At 39.9% G+C, this 25,590-nt stretch overlaps 1 protein-coding gene across 1 annotated transcript in view; it reads left to right on the top strand.

Moving 5' to 3' along the window:
• The window catches only part of pdss2 (prenyl (decaprenyl) diphosphate synthase, subunit 2), a 230,990-nt gene that overhangs the window by 201,216 nt on the left and 4,184 nt on the right, over positions 1–25,590 (top strand). Inside the window, exons 5-7 of the mRNA XM_028797629.2 lie at positions 2,894–3,067; positions 7,890–8,021; positions 20,653–20,688. Of these exons, the coding sequence (XP_028653462.1) occupies positions 2,894–3,067; positions 7,890–8,021; positions 20,653–20,688 (342 nt within the window). The remainder of the gene's footprint in view (positions 1–2,893; positions 3,068–7,889; positions 8,022–20,652; positions 20,689–25,590) is intronic.

The following is a 25,590-nucleotide window of genomic DNA, read 5'->3' on the forward strand; positions in this document are numbered from 1 at the left end:
ACATTCAGTATCTCCTTTTGTGAAACCCAAATAGACTCACCGTACCACAACTTGTATAAAATGTAGATGGGCACTGACTTTATGGCCCTTTCACGCAATGACCAGTAAGGCATATAGCAGAGCAGAGGCAGGGTGCGGGGGGACTATGGTAATGAGTGCTTTTAACGTATTTAAGTAATCATTTTGTATGGTTTTCATAAATGCATTACAGGCATGAGAAGTAACCAGACTCCACTTTTCTCTTTGATCACGTCACTTTCCATGCATAGAAAATACAGTTTTAGAGAAGGAGATACAGAATAACAACAGGAGCATAATGTGCAAGGAAACAAGCACCCTGGACAATTCAATTGCTGTGTGGCTATACACCCAACTCCCAGACCCCATCAACATCAAAAATTCATAGCTTTTTAAAGAATTAATTAAGTTTACTTTAATGTTGGATGTCACAATATGTTGATCTCCTCAACCATGAACTTGATGTCTATGGGTTACTGGGTGGTTAACTGAGATTTTTGGGTGGCCTACCCAGTAATGGTAGGGGTAAACACTGATATTTTTTATCATTTTTGTTTTCCTGGGAAAAGTAATCCTTCTTGAATTTTATACAGGGAAAACTATGTTTGTTTTATACAGTCTTGAGGGTGATTAGAATGTAAACAAGAATATTTAAGGCTAAGTGTTCATAGACCCAAAAGGTAAAACATTTAATTAAAGCCCTCAATTGATAAAAGTTAGCACCTATGTGAAGAGCTAAATGCGTAACTTTATCTTTGTGAAAATTATAAGAAGTTAGTAGCTTTGTTTAGAAGACGTTTGTCAGTTTTGAGAGCAATGGGAATCAAAGTCACGATTATTGCATATTGTATTTAAAAATCATCAGTTATATATTTTCTTACCTTATTCCAAAGCACATAAAATTAATATTCATATTTAACACACACATATGGAAATAGATCTTCCTCGGTTTAGTCTCGTTTTTATACTGGGCTTTCCAAGCTTTTTTGACCAATAGGCTGACCCTGAGTACTGAATAGATAAATAAAAGAGTAATTTAAATATGCCAAGAGTTTATATTAGATATATTACAGAACTCTACAAGTTGTTGTAAGAATTTGGATTTGAATGTTTTAATTGTCTATTGTTAAGTAAAATATAAACTGCTCAAAAAAATTAAAGGAACACTTTGAAAACACATCAGATCTCAATTGGGGAAAAAAATCCTGCTGGATATCTGTACTGATATGGACTGGGTAATGTGTTAGGAACGAAAAGATGCCACATCGTTTGATGGAAATGAAAATTATCAACCTACAGAGGGCTGAATTCAAAGACACCCCGAAAATCAAAGTGAAAAAATGATGCGGCAGGCTAGTCCATTTTGCGGAAATTTCATTGCAGCAAATCAAAATCGTACTCAGTTGTTTGTATGGCCCCCACATGCTTGTGTGTATGCCTGACAACATCGCAGCATGGTCCTAATGAGACGATGAATGGTGTCATGGGGGATCTCCTCCCAGATTTGGACCAGGGTATCACTGAGCTCCTGGACAGTCTAAGGTGCAATCTAGCGGCATCGGGTGGACCGAAGCATAATGTGACACCCAGAGGTGTTCTATTGGATTTAGGTCAGGAGAGTGAGCGTGGGGGCCAGTCAATGGTATCAATTCCTTCATCCTCCAGGAACTGCCTGCATACTCTTGCCACATGAGGCCGGGTATTGTCGTGCACCAGGAGGAACCCAGGACCCAGTGCACCAGCATAGGGTTTGACAATGGGTCCAAGGATTTCATCCTGATACCCAATGGCAGTCAAGGTGCTGTTGTCTAGCCTGTAGAGGTCTGTGTGTCCCTCCATGGATATGCCTCCCCAGACCATCACTGACCCACTACCAAACCAGCCATGCTGAACGATGTTACAGGCAACATAACGTTCTCCACAGCTTCTCCAGATCATTTCATGTCTGCCAGATTTACTCAGGGTGAACCTGCTCTCATCTGTGAAAAGTACAGGGCACCAGTGGTGGACCTGCCAATTCAGGTATTCTATGGCAAATGCCAGTTGAGATCAACAGTGCCAGGAAGTGAGCACAGGGCCCACTAGAGGACATTGGACCTTCAGGCCACCCTAATGAAGTCTGTTTCTGATTGTTTGGTCAGAGACATTCACACCAGTGGCCTGCTGTAGGTCATTTTGTAGGGCTCTGGCAGTGCTCATCCTGTTCCATCTTGCCCAAAGGAGCAGATACCGGTCCTGCTGATGGGTTAAGGACCTTCTACGGCCCTGTCCAGCTCTCCTAGAGTAACTGCCTGTCTCCTGGAATCTTCCCCCGTGCCCTTGACACTGTGCTGGGAGACGCAGCAAACCTTCTGACAATGGCACGTATTGATGTTCCATCCTGGAGAAGTTGTACAACCTGTGCAACCTCTGTAGCATCCAGGTATCGCCTTATGCTACCAGTAGTGACACTGACCGTAGCCAAATGCAAAACTAGTGAAAAATCAGTCAGAAAAGATGAGGAGGGAAAAATGTCAGTGGCCTCCACCTGTTAACTTATTCCTGTTTTGGGGGTCATCTCATTGTTGCCCCTCAGTGCACCCTTTTGTTAATTTCATTAACACCAAAGCAGTTGAAACTGATTAACAACTCCCTCTGCTACTTAACTGACAAGATCAATATCCCAGAGGTTTCATTGACTTGATGCTATACTCTGATTAAAAAGTGTTCCATTAATTTTTCTGAACAGTATAGTAGGACTGCAATGTGTACAAAGTACAGTGACATTCTTCCTTGCATTTTCAATAAACATACACCATGAAAAATAACCATGATACACATCAGTAAAAAATAAACATGACTAACGTTACAAAGTATTTGTCTTGTTTCATTTTAGGAGATCAACATTACCGATGACGTACCAATTGGATCCTGGCAAGATCACACCTTTTTATCCCATGGTGCTTTGCTTGCTAAAAGCTGTCAAGCAGCAATGGAGTTAGCACACCATGAAATGCGGTCCCAAACATTGGCATTTCAGTATGGCAAACATCTTTCTCTTGGACATAAGGTAATGCTTTTGGAAAATGATGGCATATAGATTTTTACTATTACTGTTGCAGAAAGAACACAAACAACAGAAACTGCAATATCCAAAATCCATTGAAAGCTTCTTTTTACTCAGATAATTTAGGGCAATATACAGTATGCAGGCAAATATAACTTCTTATCCAAAATGTAGGTAATGTTTGCTTAATTTTTTATAGCAGATGAGAAAGCAGAAAATAAAAGGGACATTAGCCTAATTTTAGCCTAATTTATTTGAGCTGCTCTCAAAATGTCATCTGGTCTGGTGCAAAACACCTGTTCCTTAAAAGTGCTCATGTAGAAGAATTGCTTTTTACTGCTTACAAACTAACATTTGTACGTCAAAATAAAACAAAAAGTTATTAAATGCCATTCGCAACAAAGTGATCAGTTGGCATCAGGAAAGAAGGTCTTGTACAAAAGTGTCATTTCTGGCAACTGATTTAGATTCTGTTCCTGGCCTTTATATTTATCATTTTGCTCATTTTTAGGTACATCTGGCACTGTTTATCTAAATCGTCCATTGCTACATTGAGTAATGACATGCAGCATGCATTCCTTGATGATGAATTTCACATGTCGTTCAAGCAAATAATGTAGGGCACCACCTAACTGATGAAGTGCTTTGAACTAAGCTTTAGTTGAACCTGTGGACCTCACAGTTAGTTGGCGCAGAGTTGCTTGGTGCATATTATATTGCTCCCCTGCTTGGTGTAAATAGAAATAATCAAGTATTTTACAGAAGATGTGCTGACTTGTTAAAGTTTTGACTTGGATATTCTGAAATAAAACTCTTTGTACTTCTTTCTTGTTTTATGTGAGTTGAGTCACAAAGAAAATCAGCACTAAATTCTAATTAGGCTTACCTAAAAACTAAAATTTGTGTCTCACTTATATTTTGAAATCTTTGTCATGTTACAGTTTCTTATAAAGACAACTTTAATTTCTGTAGTTGAGTATTTCCGGGGTGCAATAAGAATCAAACAATGCCTTCCTGATGGAGTATATGTGATACTCCATCTTCTGAGATGGAAAATAGCGTGCAGAATTTCTCACAAAGCAATTTCCATTGTAAGGAAACAGGCTGCTTTTACTGGGTAGCATACTTCGCAGAACTTTTATAGAATGGTAAGACACTTACCCACATAGAATACTGTGCCTGTTAATGTCTGTGTGAGAACACTTCTAAAATGCAAAAAAAGTTTACACTAAGACTGATATCTCACCCATAAATATATTTTTAGGCAAATTTCCCAGAAACATATTCTTAACAGAAGTGAAAGATGTCTGTTTAATGGCCAGCTGCAAAGACAAAATGATGATCAGAACTATTAGCTCTGGATTTTTTTATAGTGAAAAATTACCAGCTGATGCCTCATTTAAAGATAATGTGGCAAATTCATTTTCAAAGCGTTCCAATTAAGGGCTGTGTTTGAGGTAGTCTGTCCTACAATCTCAAATAACACACAAAATCATTTTTATAAATTAATTATCAAGAAGTTATTTTAATAATATTGAATAAAAAAAGTAAAGAACTATGTGTAATTAAGCTTTTGTAGTATGACCCACCATATGGATGAGTTAAAAGTTCTAATGAATCACTAGTAATGGAAGGAATAACATTTAGCTGACTTTCTGTATAACTAATATCGACCAGCATCTGGCAGGGGATACAATTATAATAAATGTGTATAATAAAGTGTGCACAAAGTTTACAGCACAACTGATTAGAATATATGATTCAGTGAAAACACATAAGATCTTGTCACATCAGATCTGATTATCATAGTGTACATTAAATAATATATTCAATTTTAGTTATTTTCAATATTTTGTGGTAGAATTGTTAATGCAATAAATGTTAAATAATTTAAGACCAACTAATAATACTAACAATTTTATTTTGTGATTATGTGAATAACTTCTGAAACTGTTCATATCAAGTTTTCTTGTCTCCAAAATTGGAAGCAGTTTATAGCTAAACTTCTATCACCACAACACATATACTTACAACCTACATTTTAAATCTTTAGGAAATAAGCTACCAGCTAAGCTTTTCAGAGACTTTTTGTGGTAAGATGTTTGTTATATAAATAATAATCATGAGCAATAGAAAAAATAGGTTTCCCATAAAATAAAAATGCAATAAGTAGACGACAACAGTAACAGTAATAACAGTTAAAAATACTACCCAACTCCACCCATTAAATGTTATGTCATGCCAGACATGAATACTTGAATCTCAGCTACACTGCAGCACTGATGCTCTCCACTTGCATTTTAATTTCCAGACGCCCTCTTCAAATAACCTGCCAAAAAATAAAAGATAGCAACTGCTAGATATCATTAGCCACAGAACAGAAGGTGCGTGCTGTTTTCAAGACAGAAACTAGAACAAACTGTGGATTGCTCTGATAAACCAAATGACTTAAACCATTATCGTAATCAAACAAGAATACCCTGGAGAGGTGGAGATATGCCCTAGAGAGGAGAGGAATGAAGGTCAGTAGGATCAAGACAGAATACATGTATGTAAATGAGAGAGAGGTCAGTGGAATGGTGAGAATGCAGGGAGTAGAGCTGGCGAAGGTGGATGAGTTTAAATACTTGGGATCAACAGTACAGAGTAATGGGGATTGTGGAAGAGAGGTGATAAAGAGAGTGCAGGCAGGGTGGAATGGGTGGAGAAGAGTGTCAGGAGTGATTTGTGACAGAAGGGTATCAACAAGAGTGAAAGGGAAGCTCTACAGGACAGTAGTGAGACCAGCTATGTTATATGGGTTGGAGACGGTGGCACTGACCAGAAAGCAGGAGACAGAGCTGGAGTTGGCATAGTTAAAGATGCTAAGATTTGCACTGGGTGTGACGAGGATGGACAGGATTAGAAAGGAGTACATTAGAGGGTCAGCTCAAGTTGGGCGGTTGAGAGACAAAGTCAGAGAGGTGAGATTGCGCTGGTTTGGACATGTGCAGGGGAGAGATGCTGGGTATATTGGGAGAAGGATGCTAAGGATAGAGCTGCCAGGGAAGAGGAAAAGAGGAAGGCCTAAGCGAAGGTTTATGAATGTGGTGAGAGAGGACATGCAGGTGATGGGTGTAACAGAACAAGATACAGAGGACAGGAAGATATGGATGAAGATGATCCGCTGTGGCAACCCCTAACGGGAGCAGCCAAAAGAAGAAGATTAACAAGAACACAATAATTCAGCCAGAGCCAAAACACAAAGACTAAGAATCAAATCAAAATATGGAAAGGTATAGGTCATTACCAGAAAATCAGAACCTAAGGCACTAACTCAACATTTCTTCACAGTTCAAATCTGTAACTTCCATCCATCCATCCATTTACCAACCCGCTGAATCCGAACACAGGGTCACGGGGGTCTGCTGGAGCCAAACCCAGCCAACACAGGGCACAAGGCAGGAACCAATCCCGGGCAGGGTGCCAACCCACCGCAGAATCTGTAACTTTGACAAATGAATAATGATAATTGAATTTATCAACAAGTCTTTGTGGTGCTTCCTGGGCCTTATTAACCAAGCAATACTTCCTATCAACCCATTAACTACCCAGTAAACTTCTAAAACGATGATGCAACACACTTAGAAGAATAAACAAAAAAAAAGTCTTTCTCAAACAAATATAAAGACATACACACAAAAATGAAGCTTGTAATTACGGCTGTTGGAAAATTAAAGACTTGTGAACAGAAACTAATAAAAAAAATACTAAGACGAACACAGGGGTTTACCAATTCTTAAAGAATAATTTGGTATTGTTTAAGTTGACGTTATATCTTTACAATCATGGTATATATTAATTTCCTAAATGAATTTGCATTCTATGGTGAAGCATTTTTTTTTATAAATTAAAAAAAAACAAGTACTAGTCTACTCTTGTGCTTTATAATGGAGGTAAAAGACACCGGGGTCCAATGTGAAAACAGAAATATTTATACTTACTAAATGTGTTCATTTTTCAAGCCAAGAGTGTTAACAAGTGTTGATCTGTGTCTTGAGCTTGCACGAGATTTCAAAACAGCGTATCCATATCATTTTAGGAAGGAAAAAAGTTGTTTTAAAAGGGGATCGGCCGTGTACTTCACTTCACTACTTGCCTTCCTCCATGACACCCTTTATGGTCAGGTTGTTTACAAATGCTGGTTTTGACATTGAATGTTGATGACCAGTTTTGAACCGTTATATCTGTTCTATAAGAATTAAGACAATAATCATTGAAAAAGTCACACTTACCTTCACTCATAGTCTTTCACTACATCAAAGCTTATTGCCACCACACAAAAAGCATTTTATTGCATTATTGCTCAAACATTTTGTCTACTGTTGCTGCTATTACGATGCATAGTGTGCAATCAAGTGACAAGATCTGATAGGCATACCTTTACTTTTAATCAGGTTGAAATTTAATCAGTTCAGTACAGATTCTTTAGCATAGACAGACTATTAGCACAGTTTCTACTTCAGCAGCTGCCAGTATAAGATTGACACCCATTTTGCATATCAATCCATTATACTGGGTTTAAAATATGGAAATAGTACTAAATGGCAGTTCACAGAAGCCTCTCACTGACTGAAAAACAAGTGTAGTAATAGAAAAGTAAATAAGCACCCATGTGACATTCTGATATATCTCTGATATACTTATAAGGCTGTCGTCTAGTACAGCCACATCACAGGCAATGCAGGTATATCTTGATATCTACAAGCCCCTGATTTTATCTGGGTAGCTCTTCAGCAGACAGGGAACGGTTTTCACTCCTGTGTCTTCTGACTTTATTTTACAGCTAAACTCAGATGTGCAAGCTTTTGTCAAGGAAAATACATGTGATCGAACATCCTTCAATTTCAATAGTGCCCCTGTCATTTTGCACCAGCAGTTTGTTGGTCGAGAGCAATGGATTTGTGAAATCAATAAGGTAAGATGCCAAGATAATCTAGTATTTTTGTAAGGAATTAATGTTCTAGGACTCATTTATGAAGCCCTGAATTTTTAAGTAATGTTTTCTCAATTAAACTGAATAGTGTTTAGTACTATAGTGCATAGGTATCAGTAACTCAGAATTTATAAATAAAAGTCTGCATATGTGGACAGAGCTTTTCATTAATTAATTTTCCAGACTGAATTATTGCTGCAGTCTATCCAAGCAAAGCTGGGAGCAAAATATAAACCAGCCCTGGATGGAATGCCAGTATATCACATTGTACATTCAGTCACATACCCTTACTCAAACTAGGAACATTTAGAATTGTCCGCCAGCCTAACCTAAAAGTCTTGGGGATATGGGATTGAACCAGAATATGAAGAGAAAATCCTTGCAGACACAGGGAGAATATGCAAAGATCACTCAGCTGGTGCCCAGACTGGAACTCAAGACTCTGAAGCTGTGAAGAAGCATGCTTAGTGGAGGAAGCAAACATCTGACTTTCAGATATGCACATTTGTAATGACCTGACCACAGTTTCATTCATTCATTCATTCATTCATTCATTCATTCATTCATTCATTCTTCAGGTCTGATTATTCCAATACAAATGTTATGGATGGCCAGAGCCAGTCCCACCATTATCACTGTTGTGCACGTCTTTGAAATATGGGAGATTTTGGATTGGAGAAAATCCATGCAGAGACAGGCAGGGATGGGTGAGCTCCATACAGGTAGAATCTGAACCCAGGACTCTGGATCTACAGTAGGTGGTAGCAGCAGGTACTACAGTTACTATAACAGTAGGGGAAAGCCCACTTTCTTCATATTTTTTTATGTATGGCTCAGTGCACAAATAAAGAGAGAGGAACACAAGAGAGTATTTAAAAAGCACCACCAAGTAAATCCTTGCAGTCACTGAGGACCTATTTATAACCGAGACACATCCTCATGTTTACAGTTGGTCTTAATTATGGGGCTTATGCTGTCACCTTGCCTGTCTCCCAGAGTGGGTCTGCATGAGGAGCTGTGCGGTTTTTTTTAAAGAGGAGGGGAATGTTTGATCTTGCTGGGTGTGCTGACTAGGACTCAGTCCTGGTAAAGAGACTACGTACAGCACCTTACAGGTTTTGTTTAGTCTTCAAGTTGACCAGTTTCCAAGTCCTTACCATTTTATATCTGCTTGTATATTAAAGTGTGCCAAAGCTCTTGCCCGAGTCTTGTTAAGTAATTATTGCTGAGCCCTTATTTTACCAGGATTTAAAAGTTTCTCTATGAAAATCTGTTCAGCCTGTGTTCTAGTAATAGCAAAAATTTCTGATTTAAAACCAAAGAGACAAAATCATTTTATTTTTTTTTAATTTATTTTTTTTACAAATTATGCCTATTTTAAAAAGATTTTCTTCTAAATAAACAACAAAGCAAAATATAGCTGCATCACATTTTCAAACAATTTTTGATGCCATTATTACACTTTTAATATGTAAAACCAGACAAAGCTCACATGCAATCATTTCCACAATCATACAAGCACCCATTTTAGAATGTAACCCATTCTTTAATAAGTAGTGCAGTAATCAGGATGGCTTCAGTGTCCAAGAACAATCGACTTAACTAAATTAATGATCTACATCTAGCCTCTCTCTCTCTCTTCAGTACTAATGAAGTACTTTGAGCAAAATGTATTTAACATCTTTTTATGGAGGTTACATCCATGATTAAGAACTTGGAGATAGTTCAAAACTTATGCCTGGTTGTAAAATTTTATTGTGTGTTTCAGTCAGTAGATGAGATTTAACTCTACTCTGTAGTTAACTCTGACACAAGTGCCCATGAGTTTGTGTTCGTTCCACAGTATTGCACAGTTTCGTTTCCTAGTAAAATGTTTTTTGACATGAAAATGATAATGCACTAGAAGAATTTTATAATTCTAACTCATCTTCTTAGAAATAATCATAACAGAGGAACATCAGATAATAGAAAACAGTGTGGTGATATATTTATCAGGGTAAATAAATGCATTGACCAAAGAGATGGCTAAAGGCCATCAAAAGAAAAAGGCAGTAGTTCCTTCTGTTCAAATAAATGGAGAATGATTAGAGTGAGTTACATCCTGTGAATATTCAGGAAATCCAGGGTAGTGATCAACCAGGATTTTCTGAAAGCACCCAGACTACAGTTAAGTTCAGCAAATAATGATTTACTTATTTAAACTGAGTGGTGTCAGTGTTGCATGTCATATTTTACAAAAGGTTTAAGAATGCGGTTTGAAAAGTATTCTGACTTTTCATCAGATCTGTGTTTTTAGAAGCATGCTTGCTCAAGAAAAAAGCAGAATCACTAAGGTTGATCAAATGTCTGTGGAACAGTTCACTGCAGACTGTTGTAAAAATGTTGAAAGAATTCCTAAATTTGCTGTTCTTCCCTTGTTATACAAGTTCCATTTTAGCTGTCTGACAAGCATTAGAATTGTGCATTGCAGAAGAAAAAGCACACGACACGACAGATTAATCGCACCTTTTTAATTAGGCTGTTTACTGGTAATGTAGCCCAACCAGGACGGAAAAGTTTTTCAGTGTATATTACATTTATGTGAGGATTTCTCTTCTGGCTGTGTAAATTACTGCATGTTTTTTCTTTTAATTTGGTTTGATATTTACGTCATTTAATCATACGAGTGCAAATTTCCCGTTGTAGGATATTAATTTGCCATAAATTGTCCTTGGCCTCTGGAGTTTCTTACTTGTCTTAGTTCTACAGTTGTCTTTGTTCTCCAAAGTGTGAAGCTAAGTTCCAGTGAAGGTAGATCTGATTATTGTGAGGAAAGACACTTAGGTACCAAGAGTTGGTTAGCAGTGGTGCTAGTCTGACTCAGGAGTCTGTGTCATTATTGTAATTATTTACAAATAAATTTAATTTTTTATTTTTATAACAAAGAACAGATAAGGTGCAGTTTGTATTATATGAAATTATATGAAATGTTATATGTTATTTTGAAGAAACCAATATTATAAAAATAGATGACCTGCTACCTGGTATAGTCCAATGAGATCTCAAGCTCCAAAGCCCACTCCCAAGCCTGTTACTTCACCAACTTGTCTTCTGCTGGCTTGCTCCTAATCACCAACTAGAAGTATAGAAAGTACACAGGCACATGACCTTGCAGCCATTTTGCTGGTTTTATAATCCGTTTACTGTAACTTTAATCCAGTTTGCAGTATTCAGTTGCCTATCACCAGAGCTTAAAGGTAAGTGCATATCTTGAAATCACTTAGAATTATTGGCTACACACAGGATGTTTTTGTACATTTGGAGGTTAAATGTAGGAAAGGCTGTGCCAACTATTAGAAAGCAACCTTGCAATGTCTTTAGCACAAGGCAAACATGCATTCATTATCGGTCTGTCTACTAGCTCTGATGGCAGAAGGAGAACGCAGAAATGTTTGTACATATTCAGAAGATGTACTAATTCTAGAGGGGCTCAGCTTTTTACGGTTCTATTTTTACAGCCTTTCATGCTTTACTGGGTGCAGAGTGACATTGATAGCACAGTAACATAAGATCGTATAACATTCTCAGAGAGACTTAATTAAATTAACTGTCACAATGGCTGGAGCCTGTCCTGGCAGCACTGGATACAAGACAGGAGTCCATTGAAAAACTATTCATGTATGTAGACGCACACAAACAGGGCCAAGTTTGGAATTAATGTGACTGACACATCTTTGGGGATGTTGGAGGGAAACCGTCATACACACGGAAAACATGCAAATTTCACGAAGACAACAACCAGGTCTAGGAACAGAACACTGGATGCTGTGTCTGTGAAGTCCTGCACACTGTCCCACTGTGCTGCCCTGAGAATGTACACAGTACACTGGTGACAGTCACTTCACCTGCCTGTGCTCCAATTGGAAAAACAAAAGAAATGTAACCAGTTGTATCTCAAATGTTGTAAGTTGGATAAATAAATAATACAAATAAATATTACATCATAAATAATGGCTGCTAAAAGAGAGTGGTTAACATGAAGTGCATTCTCAGAGACTGTTATTAAGGTCCCAACTGTATCTGTTAACAGGGTTTGTTGTGCTATGAAAAAGATGTGTTTCACTTATAATCAGGTTCTGTCACTCAAGATCTTTCAGTAGAAATGTTTCATTTGTTTGAAGAGTCCATTTTCTGTCATACTTAATAACTGCCCATACTTATTCCATGTGGCATCCTCTTATTTTTCCTTTTGGCCAGTCTTAGTAGCTAGGAGGATATCATCTTTGTAAATATATGCCTTCAGCAATGTGAAGTCACTTGAAACTCAGTGCTTTATGGGCTTTGCGTCATCTTTTTGATTCCATAGTGTTTGCTGCTCTGGTAATCCTTTTGCAATGTACACCTTATTTTAATGTAAACATGACAAATACAGTGCATATATTCTTTCTAATCAAGGTTACTTTTATACTCCATATATTGTGGTATAATGCGCTCTATAGAGCCCTATTGAACCCACCAGACAGACGTGCAGACACACATTTAAAAGCACAAGAAGATTCTTTTTAATATTTTCTTCTTTAAAGTGCACAAAGCACCACACACTCCACAATTTTCAGTAATAAATCAATAATCAATACAATAACAAATACCAATCTTCCAACTCCCACCAGCTCCGTCACACTCCCACCCAACTCCGGCTCAATCTGCTGGGGTTTCCCAGAGTCCTTTTAAAGTCCATGACCCGGAAGTATTTCTTCTCTGGGTCAAATGCCTTCTTCAAGTATCCTGGAAGTACTGTGGGCTTCCGTCCACGTGACCCCGAAGTACATCCGGGTTGACGTAACTGTAATAGTCCCCGGGTTCTTGGTGAACTCCCCCTGGCCGCACCCATGGCACCCAACAGGGCTGAAGAGACGGACTCCATACCCCATGCTGCCCTGCAGGAGTCCGAGGAACCATTTCCGTCCAGGGGAGCTGCCATCTAGCGTCCCGGGGGATGTAGTGTCCTGAACATGCTGCTTTTTTTCCTTTCCTCTGATGAGGGACGTCCAGGCCAGGCTGAAACGCCTGCCGTCCATCACAGTATATATAGAGTTTATAATACAAAACATCTTATGGTCCTGTTTTTCAGTACCCAGAGACACTGACGATGTTAAAATAGCATAGACAAACGTTACTGAAAACACTAAAGCATAGCAATTAATCTGTAAATCTCTTTGGTTTGTATTTTTTTATCTTTTAGTGATACTGTAATAGTATTTTATTGTAACTGTTTCTCTAAAATGTGATTTATATACAGATATTTCAAAATAAAATGCTAAAAGCTAATGACAATAATAAATGGTGCCTTCTGTTCAAGACCATAATCTTTTATGATAGTTTATGACAAGCCTAGTACACCTGTTGCTACTACATTGCCAGCAATTCCATTAGCATTTGTTTTGATGAAGAGGCCCAACAGAAGGAGCACCGTGTAACTGTGTTCATAAACTGCTGGTGTCTGTGCCTGGACTGATATTCCCTATTAGATAGCTAGATAGATAGAACTTTATTTGTCCCCAGGGAACAATTTGGCTTTTTACAGAAGCTCTTTAAATTGTTAGATAAGTAAATAAATAAATACACACACACACACACACACACACACTTTGGTCTGAACAGGCACCAGAACGACTATAAAGGAAGAAAATTAAAAAGAAAAACTTCTGACTTGGCAGACACAGTCACAGTGAGGCATTATATAGACGTCCCCAGGGGGAATTTGGCTTCATACAGAAGGTCTTTAAATAAATAAATACATAAATAGGTAGATAAACAAACAAACAAAGAAATAAATAAATATACACACACACTATGCTCTGATCACACACCAAAATGACCAAAGGGGAAGAAAACTAAAAAGAAAGAAAAACTTCTGCCTTGGCACTCACAGTCCCAGTGAGGCATTAAACAGACTTACTGCTGTCGGTACAAAGGAGCCCCAGTAGCGTTTCTTGACACACTTCTGCTGAATGATTAGTTTATTGAAAGTACAATGTGTTAGTGTGTCACAGAGAGGATGTGCAGTTTTATTTAAAGTGACATTCAGTTTTGTTTTAATTCTCTCATTTGCTACGACCTCCGTGGAGTTCAGAGAGCGTCCTATAACTGAGCTTGCCCTTTTAATTAGCTTGTTGAGTTGGTGGTAGGGAATCCATTCCCGGACGGGTTTATCCATTCCCGAGAATTCGGGAATCCCGGGCATCTCACATGTGAACGGTTTTAGAACGACCAACACTTATTTTTACTAAAACTACTGCAATATGTTGACACAAATAAAAGAATAACCTTATCTACAAGCAGTTCATGCTGTCATAGAAGTTCATGTATCTTTAGTTGTGGTAATAAGAGCGTAGAAAGCACAACGTCCTCACAGGTGGTGCAGTAGTAGTGCTGCTTTGCAGTAAGGAGACTGTGGAAGATTGTAGGTTCGCTTCCCGGTTCCTCCCTGTGTGGATAGCACTTTGAGTACTGAGAAAAGCGCTATACCAATGTTATGAATTAGTATTAACGTGTCCAGCGTGCGGTCATCCATGCGAGAGCGTACCTTCATGCAGAAGTACGCCAGCTGCTGAGAAAGCACGCTGTGCCTCCACTGAAGTAGGCGGCACAATCATCAGATACTGCTAGACTTCTTCTAAACAACGCCCGCGCTTCCCGTTGCGCTCAAACACCACCATTTCAGCTTTTACTGATGCATCCAGTTTCTTGTCATCATTCTGTGATGGCAAGTTTCTTGGCACAGATAATACGGATGCAACAAACTGACGCATTGCAATTTCAAGTTGCTGTTCAAAGCTGTTGTCTGATGAAGTGCAAGCTGCAGCAATGGCGCCACCTTAATTATTTTCAACTATAACTCTGTTATTTCTTGATCGATTTTTACACTTTTACACGCTATATATGCAAGCTTGGCTGTTCCCGAATGCGGGAATGAAAAATGTCCGGGAATCCTGGGCTCCCGGTAATTGCATCCCAAAACACGAGGCTTAGTCTCAGTATTTTAGCAAAACCAGCTTTATTCAGCTTGAAACAGGAGCGGCACAGTTATTTGTTGTAGCTTGATCTGCCACTCTGCTATACACAGACACAGCAGTCAGGCAGAGTCGTGGCCAGGTCAGTGATCAAGTAATCCTGTTACAGTATCTGCATTTACAATTTACATGCTCCTAACCTTGCATCACCCCTCGAGATCTTTTCTGTTGTGAGCTGGGGGGATGATCGCACCCCTACAGGTTAAAAAAAAAGACGCTGAAAGACTACCTTCACATTGCTCCCTTACTGCTGGGCTTACTTGCGGCTGATCTATCGCGTGATCCGCACAGTACTTCGCAGACTTAAAAGTCCAAAAGCACTTGCGGATTGTTTGTTTGCCTTTCTCTATCTCTGTCCTTCCCTGCTCCTGACGCGCACTCCTTTGAAGAGGAAGATATGTTTGCATTCTTTTAATTGTGAGACGGATTTGTCATCACCGTCTTGTCAAGGAGCACGTTTAAACTCCTGTCTCTACAATCTTATGTGTTTCTGTGCAAATCTGTGACCCAAGCATGACACTGTTTACTTTGGCAGAGAGACGCAGCATATCTGCTATTGCCCAGTACAGACGCGGAGATCGCACTTCGGGACGTTCTTCGGCTTGCTGTCCAGTTGTGGGGGGTCCCAAGAGAGTTTACAAACCTCACATTTTCTTGATCGAGTGCCGCATTAATAGGAATGGTTCTTGAACGAGAATCACTGAACCACATAAAAACGGCTTTTTCGATGTCTTCAAATGCAGCAGTTCACATACGTTTGCAACCCGAGATTTTTCTACTTTTTTTGCTCTGTCTTTCAAGAAAGTTGACCGCGTCGATAGCGAAATTCCGAATTCACTGGCAATGTCTTTTTTCTTTTTGCCACAATCGAGAGCTGCATTTCAAGGTCTTTTGTGCACTTCGTTGTAATAAAAGTATCTGCTGAATGTACTTCGTAGTAACGAGATTTCTATAGACTCATGTCATATGGGGAAGCTGCCGGGACCATAAAAATACTTCGTTGTAAAGATATTCATTGTAATGGAATTTTACCTGTATTAGATGGTCTTTCAGAAGATGTATATCTTTGTCAGATGCATACAACAACATAAACATTAAAAATAAAGATACAGATTCACAGGACAAATAATACAGTCAATCAATCAATAAATAAATAAATAAAAGTATATTGTGCAGGTATTTCAAACTTAACTTAATGGGAGGAAGCATTGAACTGCTTGATAGCAGTGGGCAAAAAAGACCCCCAGAGGCGCTTCTTACCACACCTTGGTGGAATGAGCCTGTGGCTAAAAGTGCTCTAAGAGAGTATCTCCTGGAGGGGATGGAGGGGATTTTTCATGATGACGTCCATCCATCCATCCATTTCCAACCCGCTGAATCCGAACACAGGGTCACGGAGGTCTGCTGGAGCCAATCCCAGCCAACACAGGGCACAAGGCAGGAACCAATCCCGGGCAGGGTGCCAACCCACCGCAGGACACACACAAACACACCCACACACCAAGCACACACGAGGTCCAATTTAGAATCGCCAATCCACCTAACCTGCATGTCTTTGGACTGTGGGAGGAAACCGGAGCGCCCGGAGGAAACCCACGCAGACACGGGGAGAACATGCAAACTCCACGCAGGGAGGACCCGGGAAGCGAACCCAGGTCCCCAGATCTCCCAACTGCGAGGCAGCAGCGCTACCCACTGCGCCACCGTGCCGCCCCATGATGACGTCAAGTTTTGCCATTATCTACTTTTGAACAACAGCTCCCAGTGTGTCCAGGGTTTTCCCTGTGATAAAGCAGACTTTCCTGATAATATCTGGTAGCTGAGTCATGGCAGCTGGACTTCTTTCTTGTTAGGTAGATATGTTTCACTGCTCATCCAAGCTAACGAAGCAGAAACAAGCACCTTCCACCAGCCAATAAGGACTATGCCATCATTACTGCTTTCCTAATCGAAAAAAAAACACTTCATGGAAATACACATGACTGCTCATATGTTGAAGATAAGATTAACAGTTGACTCCTTATTCCATGGTGTTGCTTCTTCATTATGCAGGTTTGTGTTTTTGAGGACTGTGCCTGCTTTCATGAGTTGCTTGTCAGTCACATTGAAAGCCTTCTTATGTTTGTAGACAAATTGTGTTAGTCGCATAATAGCAGAAATGAGAAAATGTGGTCAACCATTACATCACTCTAAAACCACGTTCCAATGTGCAAGAAGGTAGCAGAGAACAAAGAGATGTCTAAATGTGCATTGTTGGCTAAATGTGTTAGCTCAATTGGGGAACTAGGTTAAAACACTCAAAAAAGAGCCATGATGAGAGTAGAAGGAGAGATCAGCAAGATAAATAATTTATTTTTCCCAGTAGCCACACATGCAGTAGTAGTCAAAATATGATTACACAGCGAATCTATAAAATATAAAAATCCTAAATAGGCACTTACACCATGCTGAGGTGTTTTGGAAGTACATTTCTGAGTGTCAGTAACCCTCTTAAGTCAAACTTCATTGTTATCCCACTAATGCTAAGATCAGCCTAGAGTAATGAAGTGTCTATTTTTGGGAGTCAGTGAATAACTTGGCTCTCTGAAAGTCGTTCACCTTAGACTTACCAAGCTCTTTGCACACGTGCACTTATTGGTTTGGCACCCATTCTATGACAGGCAATTTTGAACATCTCCATGCAGCCACCTTCACTTCTGATATCTCCAGCAAGTGTGATTCGGGTTCCACATCTCATCTGTTCTGTAAGTGAGAGTTCAACTGATCCTAAACAGAATTTCCAGAAAAGCCTTTCCACAACACTCTCACTACCTGTTTTGGTGTCTCTGATCTGTCCAGCTGATGCTCCAAATATCTGATCCAGCTCTCTGCAAACATTGGATCAAATGACATGACTAGAAACTGGATCGTTGAACTTTGGAACAAAGTGTTTCTTATGGAGAATCCATAAATAAAACAAAATCCAATAACATTTCATCTCTTGGGTTCTTATTAAGCATGGTGTTCTTTTCACTCATTCATTAGAACTGATAACTCCCAATTAAATATAAAATTAATAGGCAAAACTGTTTTAAACATTGACACATTAAACCCACTGTCTCTAAAAAGGCCAAATACTATGTAGTGTTGCAAAGTGCATATGCACAAACACAAGAAAATGTTTTAGTGCATCTTAAACTATCATGGAGGTAACACAGTCCTCAACCAATATTGTTGTTTGAAAGACAATATTCCATTGCCAATATATGATATAGTTTCAGTTTATTTTAGTATAGTGCTCTTCTTTGTGTGAAGACTCAAAACACTGACTCTTATGTAAAACTTAAAAAAATCAGTCTAGCCTGTTCAGTTTACACTCATACCAGCCACTTTGCTATCGCTCCACTTGGCCCATCTTCTTCACCTTGTTGATGGCAGGCTCAGATGAAAGGTTGTATGGATTATTTGGGGGGAACTAATATGGCTGTATGGGTCAACCAACCACCAGGTATTTAATGATTCATTAAATGGGTCTTCAGTATAATTGTTTTGGACAATTGTATCTTTGCATGAATTTAAACCATTAGTTGTAGTCCACATTTTCTGGACCACTCTTAATCTGATGATGATACTTAGGATTATTCTTGGTAAAGCTACGAGGAACTTGCAGCTTCATGGCATTAAGAACTCCTGAATCTTGCAAGCCCATCAGAAACCTACAAGGAAGGCGTAGAATACGTTTTATACATTCTTACCAACGCTGCCATTGACAGCTGGAGCTGTCTAGAAGGTGCACTTATTATTGAAACACTGGGCATGATTCCACAGACTGCTAGTTGATTAATTGCAATCATCTACTCCACATGGCGTATCTACATCTGGACAAATCTGGCAGCACTGTGAGGATTATGTCTTTTTAATTTTCCAGTGCCTTCAATACCATCCAGACATCGTTGTTAAAGGGTAACCACGGGGATAGGCAGGTGGACGAGCCTATGGTGCCCTAAATAATGGACTATCTGTCAGGGAGGCCGCAGTTTGTGAGATTCAATGACTGTGTTTCTGATATGGATATGAGCAAAACGTGAGCACCAAAAGTAACAGTCCTGTCTCCTTTTCTCTTCACTCTGTACACCTCCGACTACAAAAATAACACCAGGTTATGTCATATGCAGAAGTTCTCAAATGATTATTCACTTATGGGCTGTATTGATAAAGGAGGTGAGACAGAATATAAGAGTCAGGTGCAAATGTTTATTTCTTGGTGCAAAGAGAATTTTCTGCATCTTAACATCAGCCAAACCAAGGAACTGGTCATTGACTTCCACCACACCAAAGAGCTTCTGTGTCCACTCACTATTCAAGGAGTGCATGTAGAGGTGGACCACGCTTACAAGTATTTGGGGGTCCACATCAATGACAGGTTGGACTGTTCTCATAACACAGAGGAACTACAGAAGAAAGAGCAGAGCAGACTCTTTTTTTTCTTAGGAGACAGACATCATAGAGAAGGAGAGAATTAAAACAAAACTGAGTGCCATTATGAACAATGCTGTGCATCCTCTCTCTGACACATTGAGTACTTTCAGCCAAAAAATTATTAAGCAGAAGTGTATCAAGAAACACTACTGGGGCTCCTTTATACCATAGCAATACAATTGTATAAACCCCCACTGTGACTGTAACTGCTCTTTTTATATGTAGCCAAGTCATCCATCCATCCATTCATTTTCCAACCCGCTGAATCCGAACACAGGGTCACGGGGGTCTGCTGGAGCCAATCCCAGCCAACACAGGGCACAAGGCAGGAACCAATCCCAGGCAGGGTGCCAACCGACCGCAGGACACACACAAACACACCCACACACCAAGCACACACTAGGGGCAATTTAGAATCGCCAATCCACCTAACCTGCATGTCTCTGGACTGTGGGAGGAAACCCATGCAGACACGGGGAGAACATGCAAACTCTACGCAGGGAGGACCCGGGAAGCGAACCCAGGTCCCCAGATCTCCCAACTGCGAGGCAGCAGCGCTACCCACTGCGCCACCGTGCCGCCCGTAGCCAAGTCAGAGGTTTTCTTTTGTTTTTTGTAATATAATATTATTTGTTTATTTAAAAGGCAAATAAAGTTGTACCTACCCATTTATCTAAAAGGGAGATGGAGTGATGATGGGAGAATCTGTAGGATAGGACTGAGAGATGAGTAAGCAAGATGCCCATTTTGAAATAAAAGGGTCCTTACACTTCTATAGTTAGTTCTGTATAAGGCAGGATTATTGCATTTTAAATTTTGTACATTCATAAAAGTGTTTTTCTTTATATAAGTGTTCTATGTTTGTTGTTTACGCAGGTATGTAAAATTTGGCTTTAGATACAATGTGTATTAAATTTGTACATTAAAGTATAAAAAGGTATTTTCTCAAGCTACATGTAGTTGGATAGATAAAGAGTAAGTTGCACATTAAACACAAATTGTGTCCCATGTTTAGATTTCCACATTGGCTGGATAGTGTCCTCATGTTTTGTCTGAATAATGTTAATTTTAATTACATTTTTTTTGTTTACATTTCTTTTAAGGCTAGATCCAGGCATCATGATGCAGGCTACTCAGAGGTGAGTATTTCTTTGTTACCATTATTATTATTACTATTGTCCATCCCTGTGAAGAAATATAAATGTAGGTCATACTTGCTGCGTTTATTAAATTAAATGGTATAGTCTAGTAATGGCCCCAGTCACTCTCTGTGTGGGTTCTGTGCATTGCTCCTGCCTTGCACCCAAAGATATTGATACAGCATGTGGATCCCTGCAACAGCAACTTGGTCATAGAAAATAAAAGGATGGTTTATTCTAGGACAGAGGCAAGCCATTTATGACCTGTTGTTCGCGCAGTGTACCATTTTAAGACATTTATACCTTTAGGACAATTTGATATACTGTATGTCTTTGTTTCTGCAATGTTTTAAATAAGACTACTTATCCTTAATGGCTGTGTTCATGTACAGCTTGATAGCATAAAAGAAATGTCTATTGGCTTTAAAGGGGTTATATGAATTAAACTTGTGTTAAAGAAATTAATACTTTTTCAGAGGCATGTGCAAAATGAAGTGCCAGTGATATTTTAACTTTTTGTAATCAGACTCAAAAAGCTGGTAGTGGGTCTGCTTCAAAGTCTCTTTCAGGTGGCATTCATTCTTAATTTATAATTCAATGAAGGCATGTGATACTCTGTAATGACTTCTAAAAGGAAATGCCACTGCCACTGTTGCCAGAGTGAGAGCTGAATATGTTGTTGAGATTCAGAAAATGAGAAAGACAGGAAAGCTATAAATGAATGGTTTCAAATGCTGGTATAGAGGCACTGAAATCAGATCACTGGTCACAAAGTGGAGAACCTATTTCTGGAGGAGACACAAAGGCACTAAATGCAGAGGTATTTTATATGACTTGTTGATAAGCAGTCACAAGCTGCAATTACTGGTATGTGTGGAAAGATTGTCCACCTCTGCACAGTGGTTTTGCAGGCCTAAATGAAACATCTGAAGAATGAAAGGCTAAGAGACAATTGAGACTGCTGAAATATTTAACTGCCTCACTGAGCAGCAAAGTAAACTGTCCCTTTCCATGCGAAGATGAGGATTGTAGTAGAGTCTTCAATCAGCTGAACCTCAAATCAACAGTTGTTCCCAGAATAGTATTACTCCACAGCCTCTGTGTTGAGTGTGTATTGTCAGTTAGAAAATCACCAGCAAATTTGAAATGACCATTGGGCTTGTGAAAGTACCAACTTATTAGTAAACATTAAAGATTACAAAAATGTTAAAAGATTTTTATGATTATTTTCAACACTTAGCAGCAGAACAATATGAACAAACAATATGAATCAACAAGTTAAAACGGAAAGCTCAGTTTTAACTGCACATCCTGTGTCTGACACAACAACATTGAGGCCTTTCAGCCAGCGAATCATTCAGCAGAAGTGTGTCAAGAAACGCTACTGGGGCTCCTTTATACCAACTGGTCTGTGGTGACTGTGCTAGTCAAGTTTTTTTTTCGGTTTCTTCCGTTTAAGTCATTTTAGTGTATGATTAGACCCCTCCCCATTGTGTGTGTATATTTATTTATGTTTGTTTGTGTATCTATCTACCTATTTATGTATGTATTTAAAGACCTTCTGTGAAAAGACAAATTTCTCCCTGGGGACAAAAATCTATCTATCTGTCTGTCATAAGCACTTTGGTACAATGGTTTGGCTTGTTGCCTCACGTCTTAAGAGTCCTGTGCTCATATCTCACTCTGGGCGGTGTTTTCACACTCTCCCAGTGTTGGTGTGGGATTTTCTCTAGGTAGTCAGGATTTTATCCTGCATCCACAAAGATTTTCAGGTTAGGTCAACTGGTGATTCTAAAGTGCTTTGGCAGTGTGGGTGCATGGGTGTGCCCTGCTATAGACTGCACCCGTATGTAGACCTAATGATGGTGTTATACATGATGCTACCCAGGGTGACTGTTTACTCTGTTCCCAAGCAAGTGGACCCATATAAGAGAGCCTGGTTATGGACAGTGCTGCTGAGATAGGCTGCGTCCCCAACACAAAAAAAAAATCCTCAACTGGTTTAAGTGAGTTAGAGAATGAACAGAGGAATAAGAGTGTGGACTCATCAGCACTTCAATTTGGATAATTTGTGCCATGCCTTATCATGATTGAAGATTATACCTTCTGCTACAAATTATCCAAATATCTACTCTCTCTCATACATATATATATATATATATATATATATGGAAGAGAAGGTCTGTGATACGGGTTTGCATATTTGCAGTTGGAGATCCACAAAGGGAGAAAAAACGAATCACGTATCATAAAATAGTTTTATTCCTGAGCTTTCAACCCCTGTCAGGGGTCTTCATCAGAGGATAATGCTTAGACTTACAAGAATCAAAGGCAATATATAGCAACACATTCAGTATGGGGGGGGGGCATTGGGGGGGGGGGTGGGTGGAGGTGACTAAGTCAGTATAATCAAGGGGGGGGGGGTTGTATAGTTTAATTAATGTGTATATGTCCTTCTTAAGTTGGCATATGCTGGGTTTATGTCCAAGTGTCTGTTGATGGCATTTTCATCTGATAGCCAAGACTCGGCCAACTCTCTGGCGCTTTTTGTACTGGCCTTAAATTTTACTTTCACGTTGTCCCAGTTGAATGTGTGTCCTGTCGATTTAGTATGTGCATATATCAAAGATAGTGCGTCCTTTCTTCTGACGGCGTTGCGATGTTCCTGTACACGTGTTAGCTGCCTCCCATGCACGTGTGTGACAAGGCCCCCCCCCCCACCCCAGACTTGTTGGGTCAGGCGACCCTGACCGAGAGGTCGTGAACCCAAGAAAGGGCATCAAGGTTGGCGTGAAGAGAGTCCCGATGATGAATGAGGGAAAACTTGCACGGCTGGAGGTCAAGAAACCACCAGGTGACCCACGGATTCGACTCCTTGTGCAGGGCCATCCACTGTAAAGGAGCATGGTCCGTGACAAGGGTGAATTCCCAGTCCAACAGGTAGTACCTCAGCTGAGTAATCGCCCATTTAATCGCCAAAGCCTCCTTCTCCACTGCCGCATACCTGGTCTCCCGGTCCAACAGTTTCCGGCTCAGGTACATGACGGGGTGTTCCACACCGTTGACGCTTTGGCTCAGCACGGCTCCCAAGCCTATGTCCAAAGCGTCCGTCTGGAGGATGAAAGGTAAAGAAAAGTTAGGTGCTTTCAAAACAGGTGCGGACGTAAGGGCCTGCTTCAGGTCACTAAATGCAGCGCCTGATTTGTCAGTCCATACCACAATGTTTGGGGCCCTCTTCTTTGTCAAATCAGTCAAGGGCGCAGCTCTCTCCGCGAACCGGGGCACAAAGGCGGTAGTACCCTGCCAGCCCGAGAAAGGCTTGGACCTGCCTCTTGGTTTGCGGACGGGGCCATTTCAAAATGGCACCTACTTTGGAGCACTGTGGCTTCACGGTACCCCGACCCACCAGGTAGCCTAAATACTTTGCTTCGCTCAATCCAAAGAAACATTTCTTTGGATTAATCCGAAGTCCAGCCTCTCACCAAGTGTCTGCAATACCGCTTTTACCTGCTGTAGGTGTTCCATCCATGTGCTGGAATAGATGATCACGTCATCCAGGTAGGCAGTACTGTATGAGTTATGAGGCCTGAGCACTTTGTCCACCAGACGCTGGAAAGTTGCCAGAGCCCTGTGTAACCCAAATGGAAAGACATGACACTGCCAGTGTCTGCTAGGGGTACTAAACCCGCGGTCTTAACCTTCGCGGAGTCCCTTAAAGGAACCTGCCAGTACCCCTATGTCATGTCCAGCGTGGTCAAGTACTGAGCCTGCCTCTCAAGGAGGTCGTCCACTTGATTAAGCCGACGGAAGTCACTGCAAAACCTCCAACTCCAATCAGGCTTATTGACCAAGGAGATGGGACTGGACCAGGGACTATGACTTTCCTCTATTACTCCTAGTTTCAGCATGTGCTTGATCTCAAGCTCCACTTCAGCTCTTTTTGCCTCGGGAAGGCGATACGGACGTTGCAACTGTGATGTTTTTTATGTCACGTTATTTGTCACACTTTATATCGGGCTTATTTTAAAACCTACATATATATGTTTGGTATCATTCTTTTCAGAATTTATCGAACTTTAATGTGATTTTGTTAGATTTTCAGATTATGTTTTTAAATTATAAACTAAAAAATATCAAGAACTCGTGTCTCACGAGACAGGACTTTGTGCCAAAAGATTTAACCACGCTCAGGGCCGGAAATAAAAGACAAAGAGTAGGACAAGCTGTATAGGCTTTTAAATGTTTGAAGTGCAGCACGAGATGCAGATCACACAGCATGGCAGCAGCAAGCCAGCAGCTGATTGAGCAAAGAGGAGGTAAAAAAAAATGTATTTGTTTCCCATTGTATGACTGTTTAAGAGGGGATTTCAGAGTAGCGACTGCGTCTCCTTGGGGTGCGTTCAGCCCCCCTCTTCATAATGTGAGCGGCAGAGACGTGAAGTGACTGGCAAGTGAAGTGAGCAAGGGGAACCCCCTAGTACTATATAAACTTTTAAATATGCTCTTAAAGCACACAAACTTCCATTATAGCATGAACGTATGTTGTTCCATGCTGCATAGAACAGAATTGATTCAAACTTTCAGCAAACATTAGTTTTACATGAAGGGACTTTGGACAGACTTCATATTGAATACCATTAGTATATTTTAAAAGAATTGAACCAGATATGCCAATCATACAGTAGCTGCTCAAACACTATAATGCTGCCTGTATGTGGCAGTTTGTGCTGCATACCAAGTTTATTTTGGTAATTTTAGACATATTTTTAATTAAGGGTAAGAATTAAATCAATGGCTTATGAAAAGAGTATGCTTTTCATAGATTTGCCCTTGTACAATAGATTGATTTGCCCAATTGTGATATCTCAAAGTAGTAGAGTGCCTCCCAATTTTTCATGTCAT

Source organism: Erpetoichthys calabaricus, chromosome 3, assembly GCF_900747795.2.
Source record: "Erpetoichthys calabaricus chromosome 3, fErpCal1.3, whole genome shotgun sequence".
In the NCBI taxonomy this organism is placed as follows: domain Eukaryota; kingdom Metazoa; phylum Chordata; class Cladistia; order Polypteriformes; family Polypteridae; genus Erpetoichthys; species Erpetoichthys calabaricus.